Genomic DNA, 17,924 nt, shown 5'->3' with positions numbered 1-17,924 from the left:
CGAAATCACATATTAATACTGTGGGGCCGCGAATAAGAAAACGAAGAAACAAGTTGCCTGAGGCATTGATTCCATTAAACACGTGGTGAGCTCTGCATTCATCGGCAAGCAGCTTCAATTATTGGGAATCCCTGTCTGTGCCTTCATGTTCGTGCTACCATCTCCTTGTATATATATGTCACTGGCCACCTCACCGTATTCCACACAAAGTATCAGTCACTCCTATCCTCCTCCTCCTCCTCTTCCAATGGCGCAAAAGATTGGCGCGGATACACAATCCTGGCCTGAGCTCCTCGGATCCGAGCACTGGTCCGGCCTTCTCGACCCTCTCGACCAATCCCTTCGCGTCTTCCTCCTCCAATGCGGTGACATGTGTCAGGTCACCGCCGACTCCTTCATCAGCGACGACCACTCCAAATACCGTGGCATGTGCCGCTACCGCCCCAGCACCCTCCTCGACCAAGTGTTCTTCCCCTACGCGGCCAACTACGACGTCAAGGAGTACCTCTACGCCATATCGCAAATTCCGTTATTCCAGACCAAGGAGTCCAATTGGATGGGCTACATCGCCGTCTCCAAGGACGCATACACGAAGCGTACCGGGCGCCGCGAGATCTACGTCGTATGGCGCGGCTCGGTACGGCTGTCGGAGTGGCTCGAGGACATAGCGATCGGTCTCGTGCCATTGGACCCCGACAACCAAGATGTGAAGGTCATGCAAGGCTGGAACGACATCTACACGTTGAAAGACAGCGATCCGAAATTTCCATGCAACGCAACCAGTGCAAGGGAGCAGTTACTGAGTAAGTTAAGCGAGCTAGTGGAGCTATACAAGAACGAGAGCCTTAGCATAGTGTGCGTTGGCCACAGCTTGGGAGGCGCCCTCGCCATCTTGAGTTCTTTCGATATAGTGAACAAAGGACTGTCCAAGATAGAAGGCAAGGAGGAGGAGTACTTCCCAATATGTGCCGTGGTGTTTGAGAACCCCAAAGTTGGGAACAAGGCCTTCAATGATAGGTTTGAGAAGCTGCCCAACCTTCGAGCTCTACGTGTCCGGAATGCTTGGGACATCGTTCCATATTGGCCATTTCCAACCGACTACGTTGAAACCGGCACAGCTCTGGACATAGACTCCATGATGTCGCGCCACTTGAAAATCCTTGTGAATATCCACGACCTGCAAGTGGTCCTCCACACGGTGGCCGGGTGGACCTGGAAGGGCGGCAAGTTCGACTCGGAGGTGAAGAGGAGCCTGGCGCTGGTGAACAAGGGGGGCGACTACTTGAAGGATGAGTCGCAGATACCGGAGGCGTGGTGGGTGGAGAAGAACAAAGGAATGGTACTGTCTGAGGATGGAGAGTGGTATGAGACACCTGGATGGAACTGCAAGTCATCCAGTAATGGCCACCAGCTCTAAAGATCCTATGGCTCCCTGCCTGCCTGCCTGCCTACCCTAAATAAAGTTGTCACTCCCTGCTGGCTCTCTATCTCTCTGTGTCTGTGCGTGCGCGCGCCGGTCGCCGCGGGGGGTGATGACAAGAAGAACTAGTGCATGCATGCAGCAGTCACGTACGTACGCTTCAAACTTGAAACTTGTGTGGCGATCAGTTTGTACTAGATGTGTGTAATTGGGTCAGTAAGCGAAGGACGTGCTTCGCTGAATAATAATAAATAAAAATCCTCTGGTTTGAACATCGGCTTCACCATCTCATCGTCGTCGATCACATTCTTTGGCAGTTACAAGTTGTAACATCGAAATGGAAAGCTTAATCTCAAACCAGAACAGGAGCATTGCCACTCTTGCTATAACCACACTACTTGTGAAACAGGCAATGAAACAAGTGCACATCGCTTGATGAAACAAATTACCAACTTTATGTCTGATGTCGCAGATGAGTTCAGGGCTGTTGTTGTGGAAACAATAATATCTTTGTGCTTGAAGTGAAGTTCCCTCTCAAATACCGTTCACTGTATGTAAATTTGCTAACGTCACTTATAAGTTCCATGTTTGTAAGTTTCATATTTTACTTGTAAATTTCTTAAGCAACGTTTCTCGGAGAAGAAGGGGGTTTTGGCTGTAAGAAAGCAATTGTTGATTCGATAGTCGTGTGATGCTTGCTTGTGTCTTCACCTGTAATCAAGGGGGTCTTTGTTCATGTTCGTTTAGATGAATGAGAACCAATAGCTTTTTTACTATTGCTTCTAGATACTTCACTTTCTTGGAAATTGAAGGCCCAAAGACCTCAGACCCTAGTAAATATATTCGTCATGTTTACAATCGGGTAAGACTTGAAAATGCTACTGTCCGAGCTTGTACCGTAAGTACCTTAGCAAACTTTGGTGCGATAGTTGACTCATTAAAGGTACGAGAATGTATATTGTTTTCCTCAAAGCAATGTTTCTTCAACTGATAATCCAACACTAACTGCTCTTGGAATTTGGCCATTTCCTGCAGCCTCGTATATTTGCCTGCCTGAGAGTGATGATGAGGTAATAACTGCACGTCCTTCTAAAGACCATCATCATTTGCTTAGCGAATGCATGTGTCGTTTTTGTGTGTGCCAATGTTTAATCAGGAAGCTTCAGACATACCCTTCGATATATCTTCTGTTCCAAAGGATGTGAAGTCACAACCTCTTGCTGAGAAAAAGCCTACTGGTTTAGGGACTCTTCCCAGTGCTCCCACCTCAGCCCTCGATGCATATGAAAAATTACTTTTTTTTTCTACTCCTGAGTTTGCGAGCTTTGGAAAACTCTTCAAGGTTGCTAGACTGCTGCTGTTTACTACCAATATAACGTTTAATGTTGCATTTTGCGTATCAGTTAGTATTTACGTTTTCTCAGTCGTCCGCACCTGTGGAGCTGACCGTAGCGGAAACAGAATATTCAGTCAATATAGATACAGTGAAACACATCTATGATGGCCTTAGTACAACTGCACAAACACCATCATCCAAGAACAGCTACTGGAAATGGCAAAGTAGCTACTTTTGGGCAATGCTGCTCCATTGGTTCTTTTATATTCGTGAATTTTATTATTCTTTTTAAAAAAAAAAATATTTTTCTCAGGTTACTGTTTTTGTCGATGCATCTGAAGCACAAGAATTTTCAGAAGTTGCAGCATCAGAGTCATTACGATGCTTACCTTATGACTCACCAGGGCAGACTTTTGTTGCTTTCGAAAAGCCATTACATGTATTCATTCTATTAGAAGCATTACAGATTCCGAGGTGATCAAGCTGTCATCAAAATAGAACCATTTTCTTATCATTTTAATTGCATACCAAACTATAAACAAATGGTATGGGCTTATCATTTTCAAAAATGCTTGGGCCCAGATAATGAGCGGGTTGATGAGTATGGGCTTGGCGTGAAAGAAAGCCTGTGAGGTTAGTTCTTTTGGCTGGATTTATATTGTGCATGATGCATTTGCCTTGATGTTTATTTATTGCAAAGTAGTATACCATTCATGAGATTTCTTGGTGGTGGTGGTGGTCCGCCATTGCTTCTTCACCCCCAGTTCCCTTCTATCGTGGACTTTATTTTTCGTGTGGTACTAGAATCAGATTGATTTTGTGTGACGAGGAAGGGAGTTACAGTATTCTGATCGTTGGGTGTTTTACTTGTTGGCAGGGAGGGAACCGAGGCAGTGCCAATCTACACGCCCTTTAGCTTGGAGACCGCCGCCTGCTCCTGCTTCAGCTTTGCCACCAACCAACCCATCTCCTCCTTCCACATGCCGCTACTTGCAATCCAGTAGAGCCATCGATTTGTTCTTTGCACATTAGCAGTAATCGCGTATGATTCAGAGATAAACAGACAAAACTAGTTCAAGTCCACATAATATAAGAAGACTACGACAAGACTCGGTTGAGCACAAGGCGTTCTAATCCAGATCTTGACAATAATAGCTACCTAGTTACAAATGACACTTCAATTTTCACACCAGACCTAGCCTGATTCAAGTGAGCTGGCTGCGGCCTTGAGATCCACGTTTCATCCTAGTGTCCGTCCATGGTCTGTTCTGCAACTGTAATGAATCCGTCTTTCTCCTACCACTGATAAGAGAGAGAGAGAGAGAGAGTAGACATCCTCCTACTTTTCTTCCAATCGTAGCGCCTCATGTATCCCATATCATCACAACAGCTATCACCCCAATTCCTAACACTACAGCAAACCATCTTACAAAAGGGGTGTCTGCAGCAACCGGTTTCTGTGGCTTATAGCCTTTAGCGAGCAGGTGGTTTATGGATACGTATATGAAGACCCCAGTTGCGAGTCCCATGGAGATGGCGTAAATCCAGTCTGCCACGCGGCCTTGCGTGGTTGCGTCTATTATGATGCCAATCGCCACCCCGATGGGGCTGGAGATTGCAAAAGCGAACGAGTAGGCGGCGCAAGAGAGAAGCGGACGGTTTGGCATCATCCTCAGGAGAGCTATGCCCATGGCGATGGCTGCAAACACCTTGTGCAGGCTGATAGTCCACAAAGCTTTCCAAGCATCAGCTTTGGTATCTGCACATCAACCATCACATCAAAAAGAAGAAAAAGGAAGAAATAAATGAAACAGGAAGATGGCGAACGGCATCAGCAAGAGATCAAAGCGAACGGGCTATTTTAGTTTCGAAAAGTGCATCGTTGCAAGCAAGACAATACATCAGCATCACCTCGATGTAAATTCAGCTGAACTGAAGCAGCCTTTAATCTTTATTTGAAACAAATTTGTGGGAGTTTTTTAGATGATGATATATGGCTGTGATGGTACTCAGCAGCCACAAATTAGGACATCTAACGAGAACATATAAAAATGTTCAAGCGAAGTCTGCTAAAAATTAAAAAAACAACTTGGAAAGTAAGTACAAGGACGCAGTATTCCTTTGTCATATTGGGACCTTTATGTTTATGAGGTCATAATAATGAGGAAGAAAGCATAGCAAGGTTCCAAAGGTTGAAGTTTCTTCTACATTTCCATTCCGCTGGGGTATTTATCAGAAAGAATAGACATCTAATGGAGTTGTAGCCATGATGAAAATAAAAGTCTCCTATTCCAGCGTACTTTTCCTGACCTAGTAATAGAGTGACTTATCGATCACCATAAGACTTTTCTACCAGGCAGTGATGGCCACAAACTGTTTTGACAAAATCAACTGGGGGGCATTAGATTCCTTCAAACAAGTTGGCTTTCTCTCCAAGACGTCCCAAATAATAATTAGTGGCAACTTCTCTTTCAATGATGACTCCCTTTCTTTCTTCATCATGTTATTTCAATTTTTCCAAAATGACCTCTATATATACTCATCACATTCTCCAATTCTTATTTTTTCAGTGGGAAAACTTGTATCTTTGTAGAAAAAAAAAGTCGATAGATGCATTTCGCTTCTATGTTAATCTTAATTCTGTTCGCTTCTAAGTAAATTTCAATCTCTTTTAACGCTACAAGAAACACAGATCTAAAACATGACAGGAAAACAGATATTGCATCAGAAACACAATATATATACCTGCGACGCCAATCGCTATTCCTTCGAAAACCGAGTGGAAGCACAAGGCAAAAATCAACAATATGCTATCTCCAAGTGAATTAGCATCACGTAGTAGAGATGCCACAGAATGATCACCGGTGCACTGTCCGACCTGCAAGAAGCATGTAGGACGAAAAGTTCATTCATATTATCAAAATAGTTAACAGGCTTAGAAGCAAACGCACAACCTTTGCGTGCGTCGTACAAAGGTTTAACTCAAGTGAATTGAACCAATTTGTTACATTCGGGGCTTTTATAATAGGATAACGATCGACTTAACGCGATCGTACAATTTGTGAATCATTAGATTATCATCGGAGGAGTGACGTTTTGGCTTCAGATACTGCTACTGGTTGTTGATCGCATGAGTGCATTCTGTAAATTTGAAAGCAGTAAATTCTAATTTATAAAACCGGCAGGAGGCCATCTCACCTCTTGTTGGGATTGGGAGACTCCGCCTGTCGTGACCTGTTTACTCTGAAGCGAACTTTCTGCCATGATTCAAAAAATTGTCCCGTCAAAACTTACACGAAAGAAAAGAGAGATCAAATTCAGCAAGCGAGGATTATGATGTTGATAAGAAAACATCAAAATGATTGGAAGAACATAAGATAGATTAATCTACGAAACGGAATATTCTAAACAGGGAAAAATCATGCCAAAGAAAAGGATTGTTCCGTCACATTACGGTTCTGTATCATTATTAACACCGATGACAGAAAACCTTGAAGATAAATCAAGCAGAGAAGTAAATATATTATAAAGAAGAAGAAGACAACCTTGCCCGTTTTCCACGTCTCGGACGCTCCGCCCCCTTGCCACCACGACTGATATGATGCAGTCGGCGAGCAAGGTGATGGCGAAGCCAGCGCAAGCCAGCATGAAGGCGAAGGGGTAGTCCTTGTGGGTGAGATCCTCGAAGGTCTCGTCAGAGTCGCTGAGGAAGTGCATCATGGCCGTCCCCAGGAAGACGCCGCCGGCGAACTGGGTGCCGAGGGCGAGGAACGCCTCGTTCCACTTCAAGAAGTAGGGGGATACGCCGGGGAGGAAGGTCGCAAAGAAGATCACGATGAGGCACCAGACCTTGGTGAGGATCAGCGACTTAGATCGGAGATCCGGCTTGTTGCCCCCGGTGGCGTCGGCGTCGGCGTCCGCATCGTCGTCGCCGCCGCCACTGCCACCGTGGGCGGAGACGGCGACGGCGAGGGATAGGAGGAGCAGGATGAGGACGAAGGGGAATGGGGATTTGGCCATGGCGACAGCGGAGGCGTTCCAAGGACAGAGGAGATGGGCCGTTGGGGTAATTATATGTTTTGTTAGCTTATGGAAGGAGCTAAAAGAGGTGGGGCCGAGGGGTGGATCCGTGATTCGTTTTTCTTGGCAGCGGTAGTACGACCAGTTGGAGGGTGAGTGTGTACTGCAAAGGAGAAGAGATGATAGGTGGTAGTACGATATGGATGGGTCGGCTGAAGAGAGAGGAACTATGTGGAGGAGACTTGTGCTTTCAGGATTGACGAGAGTGTGAGTTCAGTATGTCTATCACCAGGAGGAGCCGACGAATTTGACCTAGTCTTCCCCGTCGAGTCGTCGATTGCGGGTTCGGACCATGTTATTCACAAGATCCGTGACAATTGCAAATCCGAACCCTCTCCATGAGATGGGTGGGTGACTTACTGCGTGCGTAGCTAAATGTGGGCCTGCTGGAAGACTTAACTTGTCCAAGGCGATGATCCGTAGGAGGGACTGCTGAGGATCCATACATGGAAGCCCTTCGTGTAGTTCTACAGTGGGAAAGTGAAGTATGACCGAATGCGCACAGGCGTGTTCATGGCAGTGGATACCGAAGGAAGAGCAGCAGCAGTACCCAAATTGATATGAGATTAGCCCCATCATTCTTTCCATAACGTATTCTGGTTGGGCTTTGCCGTGTGGTGTTGATGGAGCGTGGCTAGTCCAACCGCGTGATCCAACTCTGTCCAACGAATAAATAGATAGGAACGAGAAGGGTGGCGTCCTTGGGGAATAGATGGCTAGATATTTATTTGGAGAGATAGAGATGGGCATTTAAGACGCTGAAACAAAAGCTCATTGCCACTTGCATGGTGTTGATGAATTGATGTGCCGTTGTTTACGAGTCAACACGGTCTGATTCATGTAATCTTCAATCGGTTGAGTTAATTGTCGAGATTGGTCATGTCCTCGAGACAAGGTGTTGGCGTCAGAATATTAATAGACGTCTTTTGGTCGAGATGTTGGTTTACGACTCTCAATCGGAATGGTCATGGCTTGGGGGTGGTTGTTCTCTTGCACAAAAAGTCTGGGTTGGTTTTGTTTGTTTTTGTCTACCCATCTGGCCAGGGATTTTTATACTACTGTACAATGATCGATCGTACACAGTTTGACATGACGATCAATCCTCGAGAAGCGAGATTGTAACTTTATATGGTCGTCGTCTCATGACATGCAAAACGGTATCATACGACGTCATCCCAAACTTTCTGAGATGGGATGTACCAAGAACGCCTTGGTACGAGTTCTGGCTCGGTGCATGAAAATACTCCTCTTGTTGATCTGACGGTGGCATGGTGTGACATTGATCGTGACGTGACCAATACTCAAAACAACTCGTCTTGAGGCATTATTCTGACCTCTTTGTACGAATCATGTATTTTTTTTCTCGAATCTCTTTGTCGACTTGCGGACAATAAAGCAAATCCAATGTCTCTTGGGAAAATAAAACTTCGTCACTGTTGAATAAATGGATAAAAATATATTGACCCTAAATTATTGGCAGATCCGAGGAATATTAGGTTTTGCGGGTACCTAACTAGTTGAAGAGGCTTACGACTTCAAAGTCATGCGTGTAGAGGGACCCTCACACAACAACAGGAGCGTGCAGCCCTGTCGATCCTTCGCATTGGGTTCCTCGAGGTGTTAGCAAACAGAGGATGATGATTCCATCCACCCATTGATTGCAGAATTCCTGGTGCGGAGATTTGTCATCTTGCTTAAAATTCAATCTTGCAGTCCTCGTCTCTGTGCACATTTCATCACAAGGAATCAACGAAAGAAACAAATGGTTGGAGTACAAAGGTTTTCCCATTCGGGCACATGAAGAGTCACGACGAGTGTCCTTTGGCGAACATGTTTGTGAAACGTGGTGTCTACTCGTCCGTATCATCGACTAGGACGGCACCCTACGCCGGCAGCAGCCATCGATGCAGAGCAAACGGGGAGAACACGAAGCGCAGGCAGCACCTGCACCTGCACCAGCACCTGCCATTATTCTCGGACCCGTTCCGACCTCATTCTTGCTATTATTCCCTGGCAATATGGCGGCTTACGTTCCAACGTGCCTCCAGTTTTCACCTCAAGGCTCCCCCCTCATTAACTCCCACCACCACCTCCTCATTTACTTCCACCATCTTGTCCGCTGGTACCCTCTTCTTGCTGCTTCCGGCTATCTCGTTCCTCGTGTTTCCGCCCTTCTCTGCTTCTGGCTATATATATTATATGCTTTCACTCGTTATATGTCTCTTCCATTAGTCTATATCTCTCTTCCATTAGTCTGACACCGCTTCAGCTTCCGCCTCCGTTTCTTCCACCTACGGGTTGGCCTGCCACGTTCCACAAGCAGGCATTACACGCATTATCTTCAGTCGATATACATCAGCATCGGAATCAATACATACGTTTTGTAGGAACAAGAATGCATTTCCCACAAACTCTTTATTCATTTTCAGATGAGCTGGCTGTCGATTTATGACGCTCACGTAAAGCCCATTAATCACAGCACTCGAGCTCACCTTAACTGAGGCTCGTTGGGCAGTGCAGTGCAGTACGCGCTGCATCCCATGCCACAAATCTTTTTAGCTGTCTTCACGGGGCGTCCAATCAAAATCGTACGGTAGCGAGACCCTCGGTCAAAGATACAGCATAACTCCCGCTATCTTTGCTCTCGAAAACCGAGGGGCATCTACTCCTCGACGCCGGGATGCCAAAATAGACGAACCAAGGCGGGGTCCAGGGAATGGACGGTCGGAGTACTCTCGCGGCGTATTCTTTCCTCATCCCTCGGGGACGCCATCCGATAAGACGCCCTCATTTAAAACAGGTCCGGGCCATCATGGCCTGGCCTCAACCTTCCGATCACGATCTCACGTCTCCGATCGAGAGGTAAATGGTTTGGAAGGACCCAACCACCCATAAATGCCCACGCACGAGAACACGGGCCCCAACAAACTGAAGAGGCCCGGCGGCAGAAACGTAGATTATTACGAATTCTTCCCGGCAGCGGGGAGAAATGGACCTCCCTTATATAACGGGAGTAGGATCCGTCTCTTTGAGAGGAACCGCTCCCACCCACCCCCGGCCATTTCGGGAAAGCACGGAGGTCGACTTCCTACAGTTCTCTCCTGCTCCCTTTTCCCGGAATCCACACTTGCAACTGCAGGAGGCGTCCAACAGCAGCTGGTGATCGCGGATCCGACGACTGAGCTCGACCATGGGCTGGTTCAAGCGGCGGGTACCCTGGTGGTTGACCGCGGCGTTGTTAAGCGTCGTCTCCCTCTCCCTCTCCCTCTCCTCCTTTCTCCATTACGGTAAGCACCTTTCCCGCTTCCCCACCTCGTCCACTTCGTCTCACCGAAGCTTAGCCGCCGTCTCGCTCACAGCAGCATTTCATCAAGAGCAAAAGTCCTTTTATCGGCACTAGATAATCCGTCTGAGAGTCGACGGTCCAGATCGAAACCGAAACGCAATCCAGAACAGATCAGGCTGCGATCCTATGAACTGCGCAACGACGAGGGGGTGCTGTTTACTGACGTGCTCGGTGCTGTGCGCAGGGGCCCGCTGCCGTGTAGGAGGAGCCGTCCACTTTCCCGGCAGCTATCGGATGGCCGAACCGCGGAAGCTTCTCGGAATTGGTGAGATCCAACGGCCTTGATGGCTCCATATGCATACGTACTCGTGTTATTTTATACTTTTCTTGTTTGTCTGATTTGAGTGTGTGTGTGTGTGTATGTGTGTGTCTGTACATATAGGAGGGGGATCGGAGGAGGGAACGAGGGCGGAGAGGATGGGGGAGGAGGAATGCTCCAAGGACGACATCCTGCTGTACCAGGGGGCGACGGCGCCGCTGCCAAATGGGATCCCGACGTACACGGTGCAGATCCTGAACGCGTGCCCAACGAGGTGCTCGGTGGCGGACATCCACGTGAGGTGCGGCTGGTTCAGCTCCGCCCGCCTCATAAACCCCCTCCTCTTCCGCCGCCTCCGCTTCGACGACTGTCTCGTCAACGATGGCGCAGCCCTCGCCTCCGGTGAGAGCCTCTCCTTCCAGTACGCCAATACCTACCGCTATCCTCTGTCCGTATCCTCCGTCGCCTGCTGCTGACTCGCTCGCTGCACCGCACCGCACCAACGCGGAAATGCATGCGTGCGTGCGTGCGGCCGTATCTAGCTTTATATATAGCTGCTGATAAGATTATGCATGCGTGCATGTCAATAACATGGAACCATAATAATGCAAGTAAATTGTAAAAAATTCGTCTCGTCTTTAGTTTATGCAAGTAAAAGAGAGCAGTTGTACGCATGGTTGCGATCGAGTGTGACAGGTCAGGTCGACTTCAGCCATCTTAATTATCTTCTGATTACAAGAAGATGGTCTCTCGAAATCCATGGAAGTTTAGAGATCGCATAGCAGATTTATTTCATGCAACAGTACAAGAATTGAAAACTCTCTTGTCAACTCACGCAGATCTCAAACTCCCATGTAATTATTCCTCCAAAAAGCGAGTGCCGTCAAACCTGTCAAAAGAACGGGAAAGAGACCTCAGCTCTTTTTTTGTTCCTTCTTCTAGCACAAAGAAGCACTGCAGCAAGTAGCAAGTGCTCGCTTCTTGATTACAGGACCTTGAAGATGACGACGCCCTTCATCGGTTTTGGAGGTCCTCAACATAACATCACAGTTTCACTGATCATAGATCGAGTTACCTCGACTCCAAGCACATGGTTTTGACCGTCACACACTGTACCAGCAGGTACGTTCTATACATTTTACCTTGCCAAGGACCTGTAGAGAATCACGGTGACAAACTTGGAATTAAACCTATGAGTTTTCCCGAGTGCCACGACAGGCTGACCACTCTTTTCTTTCTGAATGTAGAGATGATTTAGTGCCACGTGGGGAGGCTTCGTGAGAGAGGCGGTGCAGTCCACGGTGGCCGGTGAATTAAGGAGGGTGAGGTGTAACTGTGGAGGTACGAGTGGTGGTTCTTTGCCGTAGTCCTCTGAACCAAGCGGCCAGTTGTTGTAGCTCGACTCCGGGGATCGAGGCATTTCCAACCCAGCAACACCTCTCAAATCCTCGGGAACAAATGCCTGCACCACAAGAACGTTAGATGTTAACCTTGGGGAGTTCTGGATCTGGGTTTTTGCCATACCAATTCCAATTCATGTGTAACCATTAGATGTTAACCAAAAAATTGAAGAGAAAACAAGACATACTTTTCTGTTCACTGTTAATTTCGAATAGGCAGAAGGCGAAAAGAACGACAGACGACAAATAAAACGGAAGGCATAAGCACAGCAAATTCCAAAGCAATTGTTGCATCTACTTTGCTTCAGCAAGTGTTTCTTCGGTACCGCAATCATCACCCAAATCCTTGTTTGGTTTCATGTGAGCAACATGCTTTTCTTTATTCTTTCAGCTAAAGGAGATACTCTTTTAAGTGGCCTAATGATACAGTAAAGTTCTTATCATGATGCTTGCATCAAGAACAGTCAATTTGAGAAGCTTTTTTGTGTTCTATGCCAAGATTTGTTGTCCGTTAAAAGTAATTATGACAAAGAACAAATAGATGTGTTGCCAAGAAGACTATTTCATTTGATAAGGAAATCCTTAACAAGGCCAACAAGAAAAAAGACCATTTCATTTGATCAGGAAATCCCTAACGAGGCCAACAAGAAAATATATGGATGGTGGCAGTGGACGAACCAGATTAGCTAACAATGGTTGAGCAAATGAGAGGATTCATGCAGAGCTACTTCAGAACCGGAGAAGATAATTCTTTCTTCTCATCCGATCAATTCTTTATCAAGACCCTAAGTCAACGCATAAAAGCCTCAAGAGCATGACAGTCCATATAAATGATAAGGAACCGACTATATCTCATCTGACAACTACTTAATAATGACAACAAAATACGAGTGGATTTATAATAAATTCTATAAGCACTAAGAAGGCATAAAACTCATGGATATGAAAATACATCTCATATTGCACCTGTCACTCTGTGTGCCACTTCTGTAGTATTTATCAAAAGAGCTACAAAAAAATTTCTTGGAAAAGATGCAGGAACGACAATGAGAATTAAACGCATGCCTGTTTCTGCCTTGTGAATCTAGATGATAAATACTGACCACAGTGTGGCGGTATCATGAGATCATATATGACAATGTAAATTTTATTTCTACAAATAATATGCTCCATTTTATTAGCCAGCTTGAGAATTATGCATAAAAAAAGACTGTTGGAGTCTTATGGAGGTTTAAAAGAATAACAAGTAAAATAGATACCTTCAAGTCCAAAATGTTGTGGCCATTCCCCATATCATCATTCATCCATGGGACATCAGAGGCATATCGCCATTCTCCATCAACTATGAATCTGTATCGGTAGAAACCTGAAGGAAGCACCATCATGACTGTAAAATCCTTGCCTGACCTTTGCAAGGATTTCCTGCAACAACACAATCAAAGCATAGCCTCATTGAACCACCACATACTATCAACAAAAATATATTTTGGCATACAAGATCTAATTGCCAGTACTTTGTCTTCCAGTTATCCCAGGATCCTTCCACGAAGACTTCCATGCCACCATGGATCCAGGTGATCATCGTTGGAATCCCTTGGTCATCGAGGACATCCTCATACGTAATGGAGTTTGGCATCCGTGAGTCACTTGGTGAATGCATCTCCTCTCGTCCCTGCAACGGGGGCACGGGAATCTGGAAAAGAAATACAAGATAACGTTTAGCAGAACCTGCAGGACATAGAATTGCGCTAATCATATGATTAGAGTGAGAATTACACCACAAAATCTGTTAAAATCATAGAGGAACATAGTTGATCTCAGGAGAATGCATTCTGCGTTTTATCAACGGCAAGTCTACCAAGCGAAAAAATACTTGCATTTGTAGCTATTCACATAGCTAACTTTGGTTTTGTGTGATGAACATTATTTGTAGAGAACTCTGATGATCACCAAGCAATGAGACTGACATCTAATTATGAAAAACCTAATTTCCTTGAGGATAGAGGTGGCGAAATCCTACAAACTGAACGATTTTATCGAAGACAAGTGCACATATCAGATGTGAAATTAGCAAGCTTTTTCAAGGCACAACCTAGGGGTTTACCCCCCCCCAAAAAAAAACAGAAAAATTCCTACCTCAAAGGCCCTTTGAGATAACTGTCCAGGAATTGCAACTTAGAAGGAAGCCCTAACTTCATGTATCAATAGCACCTACTGGTGGAAAACCTAATTGATAGTCCAAGGAAACTGTCACTTTAGTGGCAGTAACCAGCACAGGCAAAAAAAGAGAAAAAAAAAAAACGTAATTACAGCATCTCTGATCTCACAAGGAAGCACCATTCCAGGAGAAACTAATTGGTAACACATGTTCAATTTCAATAAATATAACAATATCTATCATGAGTGAAGACCTAGTCAATTATTGCTTCATAATGAGTCAGAAATTTAAATAAACCTGTGTATCATCCTCTTCAATGCTTGGTGAACTTAACAATGAGAAAAGAGGAACCCACTAATCGAAGATAGTTTCGAAATTTAGATGAGTAGCACTGCTGCGCACAGTCACACAACACAAATATCCGACAAATCGGTGCAAATGAACCTGTCTGAAACATTAATGAAGCACCAACCAAGCCAACACATGAATTCATGCTCATAATTGAGTTAAAATAAAAAGTACACCCATGTATGCAACTTGAGAGAAGGATTGATACATCCACAATTCATTATTTTTTGCAAGGAAACTAAAAGGATTTCTATTGAATCAGCCCATTTGGTTTCGTGATATGTGTATTGCGCTGGAAAGGGAAGAAGCGAACCTGAGGAGTGAAGAGCAGAGGTAAGCGGGCCGCGCCACTGGGACTCCGGGGAGGGCCCTGCCCCATCAAATCCTCTGCCTCTCCCTGAGAATGACAGCTCCCTCCCTGCCCTTCCTCTCCACCTCCCCTGGCGACGCTACTTATAGTCCCCATTGTGAAGGGCAAAGAATGCGTACCTTTCCTTTAGTTCCGGAAACAAAGGTGGATTTTTAAACACCAAACCAGCTTTCACAGCGAATCTGAACTTTGGGGCTGAATCCTTTTCCATAATATAAAGTGAACAAAAAATAAAAGAAAGAAAAGAATCAGCCCCTCTCGCAGAAAATCAAGCTAAAAGAAAGAGACAAAGCGGATTAAAGAAAGCCGACGCCGCAACCTTTTAACCCCCCAAAATTTTATGGGTGAAGTTTGATTCAAAAGCCGAGAAGAAATGCCACGAGAAAGCAAACTGCAAACCACCTCTTACTCGTGGGTAGAAGCAACGGGAAGGAGAAAAGGAGCGGAGCGAGGAAAAAGAACTCGCGAGGGATAAGAGACATGGATCTACGGAGTCCAGCAGAAACAAAGACCACAAAGGAAGCAGACACCACAGCACGGCACCGGAGGAGGACTATGCATCGGTCATAAACACAACCGAGAATTCCGATCAAGACTTGGGGGAGGAGGAAAGGAGGGGGGGCGGAGGAGTTCACCAAGTAAAAACCACGCCGACCAAACATCTTCGACCATCATTTCTTTTTATTACGAAATATTTCTGTTTTTTCAACTTTACATTTTACTTATTGGTGGGACCCAACCAACATTATAGAAAACAAAAAAAAAAGGGATCGATCGTTTTTTGAGTTAGAAAAAAGTTAGAATTTTAAATTCTAAGTTTAAAAACAATTGAAATAGAAATATAAAGAGGAAAAACCTTCTTCTTCTTTTTTCGATGCAGATTAATTATGGGGTTTGGAGTTGGGAAATTGCATAGGCGAAACGGTGGTATATGTGAAGGGGTTGTCAGTCCTCACCATTTGCCATGGAATCAGGTGTTTGCGGTGTCCCACGTTTCAGATACTCACCGTTTGGGTCGGCCGGCAGACACGTCATATTGAGGTGACACGATTTCGGCCTGGGAAACGGAGACGGAATAACAGGTCAGATTCCGTGGGCCCCTTGTCGTCCCAGCAACAAGACGACCTGTCACGGGCAACTCGGTCCTTGTCCTTTTAAACCTGACCCTTTGGACTGGTGGGGTCCGTGGTTAGTGACCAGTGGGAGGACCTCCTTTCCGTGTTTGATGGCTTCCCCAATGCATGAGCATGAGCATGAGCACGACGGTTGGTGGAATCGTGACTCGTTTGCGTAGCCGAATAGCATATCGGCGGTGGGCCGGGCGGGGGTTGTGGGGACCGGCTCTTGCCATCGGCTTTTGTTGTCGAGGTCGCCTGACCCAGACGAGGCAGGAAACACCATTTCCTCCCCCCCGCCCCGTCATCGAGACGTCCAGGAGGTCCACGGTGGGACCCTAGACGGGTTGGAATTCGGTCGGTCTCTGTGGGTTCGTGTTGGCTGACGGGACCGCGACAGGTGATCTCCGATCGACCATGGCGGAGGAATCTTCTTTGAAGGGGATGAGAGGAATCGGGGAAGAATTTGTTCTCTCGTGTCAGCACTCACTCACGCATACATGGAAGAACATTAAGGGATTGGGAAGTAGTTAACCATGATAGAAATTAGGCGAAGAAGATAAAAAGATAAGAACAATAGAATATAAGAAGCTTTATTGAAGTAGAGAAACTTTAGCTTGAATCTATTAACATGTTCCCTCTCATATTTATAGGAATTAGGAGGAAGGATTTTTCTAATAGAATAGAGGATTTTCCTCAACAGAATAGAGAAATTTCCTCATATCTTATCTTCTATCATGCCCCGCAAGATGGTGCTCCTGACAAGGATACCAATCTTGGATCGATGCAAAGAATTGTTTACAAGCGAGAGGCTTCATGAGTAAGATAAGTGTAGATCGCTGTTGCTGTTGCTGCGATTGCTGTTGCTGTGATGGCACAGGCGTTCCCTTCATTCTCTTTAAGTCTGCCGAATGTTGACAGATCAGCGAAGACTACCGCGGTGAGGAAGATGAGGATTGACCACGGAGCCTCTTAGGAATGCAACGGCGTTGGTCGCTAGCCAAAGGGTGAAGCTTCACTTTTCTCAGCGACGTTAGTCGCTGGTCGAAGGCAAGAGCGAAGCTTCGCTTTTCTCAACGATGTTGGTCGTGGTTGCGATTACGACGGCTGCGACGGTAGAGAAGAAATCTACAGCATTGTTGTAGTGTTGCTACTATAGCAAAGGAGGAAACTGCAATAGAGGAGGAAGCTGTAGCGGAAGAGGAAGCTATAGCAAAAGAGGAAGGAAAATAGCTACAACGAGGAAGAAAGGTGGGACAGTGCTGATGAGCAGCACTAGAGATGCCGTAGCGGAAAGAAACGAACGTTGGCGCAGAGTGGCAACACCAATGATGAATTGGCAGCGAGAAGAGAGCTTGCTCTAGGCAAGCGACTCTGATACCATGATAGAAATTAAGCGAAGAAGATAGAAAGATAAGAACAATAGAATATAAGAAGCTTTATTGAAGTAGAGAAACTTTAGCTTGAATCTATTAACATGTTCCCTCTCCTATTTATAGGAATTAGGAGGAAGGATTTTCCTAACAGAATAGAGGATTTTCCTTCAACAGAATAGAGAAATTTCCTCGTATAGTTAGAAAAATCTTATCTACTATCAAACCATCCATGCCACGAGATGGGTTCGGTGGTCACGCGACGCTCCAAGTGGGGCCTCACCCCCACGTTATGATTGATATGCTTATGATGCACCATTACCTCTCAAACCGAGTATCTTTCATGTACAACACAACCCGCCACTACAAATCTAGTGGGCGGCCCGATGGGGTCGCCGCCAAGCCACGAGACTCTGCGTCCTATTGGTTTTCGGGGGCAGGACCCCACAGGCTAAAGCAAAGCCGCCTCAAGCTGAGATTCCTTTCGTCTCTCCTCCTGTGGCTGGTCCTCGAGGGAGTAATTAGGTAACACACACACACACACACTCTCTCTCTCGCTCTCTCTCTGTATTCGCTGGCTCCATCTACTTCTCAGATTCAACAGCTTCGCGAGTCGAACTCGAGGGAGAAACCACAAGAACTGGAGGTTGGTTCTTCGAGATTCTGACAGTAGCTAATGCCACAATAAAGCAGAAGAGTGTGAGACGAACATACAAAGA

The 17,924-nt window shown here is 45.9% G+C and overlaps 4 protein-coding genes across 4 annotated transcripts; 2 read left to right on the top strand and 2 right to left on the bottom strand.

The window, feature by feature from the left end:
• The first annotated feature begins 221 nt into the window (after window positions 1–221).
• Window positions 222–1,694, top strand: LOC135589192 (phospholipase A1-II 5-like). Its single transcript, XM_065081479.1, has one exon. The coding sequence runs from the start codon at window positions 248–250 to the stop codon at window positions 1,415–1,417; it is 1,170 nt and encodes a 389-aa protein (XP_064937551.1). The 5' UTR covers window positions 222–247; the 3' UTR covers window positions 1,418–1,694.
• Window positions 1,695–3,812: 2,118 nt separating this feature from the next.
• LOC103996197 (zinc transporter 2) lies at window positions 3,813–6,820 on the bottom strand. The gene is made up of 4 exons (XM_009417057.3): window positions 6,302–6,820; window positions 5,955–6,013; window positions 5,502–5,634; window positions 3,813–4,515 (listed from the first exon to the last, which is right to left on the bottom strand). Exons 1-4 carry the CDS (start codon window positions 6,774–6,776, stop codon window positions 4,121–4,123), a joined length of 1,062 nt encoding a protein of 353 aa, XP_009415332.2. The 5' UTR covers window positions 6,777–6,820; the 3' UTR covers window positions 3,813–4,120.
• Window positions 6,821–9,891: 3,071 nt separating this feature from the next.
• On the top strand, window positions 9,892–11,213 carry LOC103996502 (TPD1 protein homolog 1). The gene is made up of 3 exons (XM_009417420.3): window positions 9,892–10,123; window positions 10,367–10,447; window positions 10,565–11,213. The coding sequence occupies exons 1-3, from the start codon at window positions 10,027–10,029 to the stop codon at window positions 10,915–10,917; spliced, it is 531 nt and encodes a 176-aa protein (XP_009415695.3). The 5' UTR covers window positions 9,892–10,026; the 3' UTR covers window positions 10,918–11,213.
• Window positions 11,214–11,339: 126 nt separating this feature from the next.
• On the bottom strand, window positions 11,340–15,382 carry LOC135588323 (SNF1-related protein kinase regulatory subunit beta-2-like). Its single transcript, XM_065080401.1, has 5 exons — window positions 15,037–15,382; window positions 14,661–14,919; window positions 13,356–13,534; window positions 13,101–13,263; window positions 11,340–11,903 (listed from the first exon to the last, which is right to left on the bottom strand). The coding sequence occupies exons 2-5, from the start codon at window positions 14,811–14,813 to the stop codon at window positions 11,580–11,582; spliced, it is 819 nt and encodes a 272-aa protein (XP_064936473.1). The 5' UTR covers window positions 14,814–14,919; window positions 15,037–15,382; the 3' UTR covers window positions 11,340–11,579.
• Window positions 15,383–17,924: the final 2,542 nt, after the last annotated feature.

This window comes from Musa acuminata, chromosome BXJ1-8, assembly GCF_036884655.1.
Source record: "Musa acuminata AAA Group cultivar baxijiao chromosome BXJ1-8, Cavendish_Baxijiao_AAA, whole genome shotgun sequence".
In the NCBI taxonomy this organism is placed as follows: Eukaryota; Viridiplantae; Streptophyta; class Magnoliopsida; order Zingiberales; family Musaceae; genus Musa; species Musa acuminata.
This window is presented reverse-complemented; position numbering and strand designations above follow the sequence as displayed.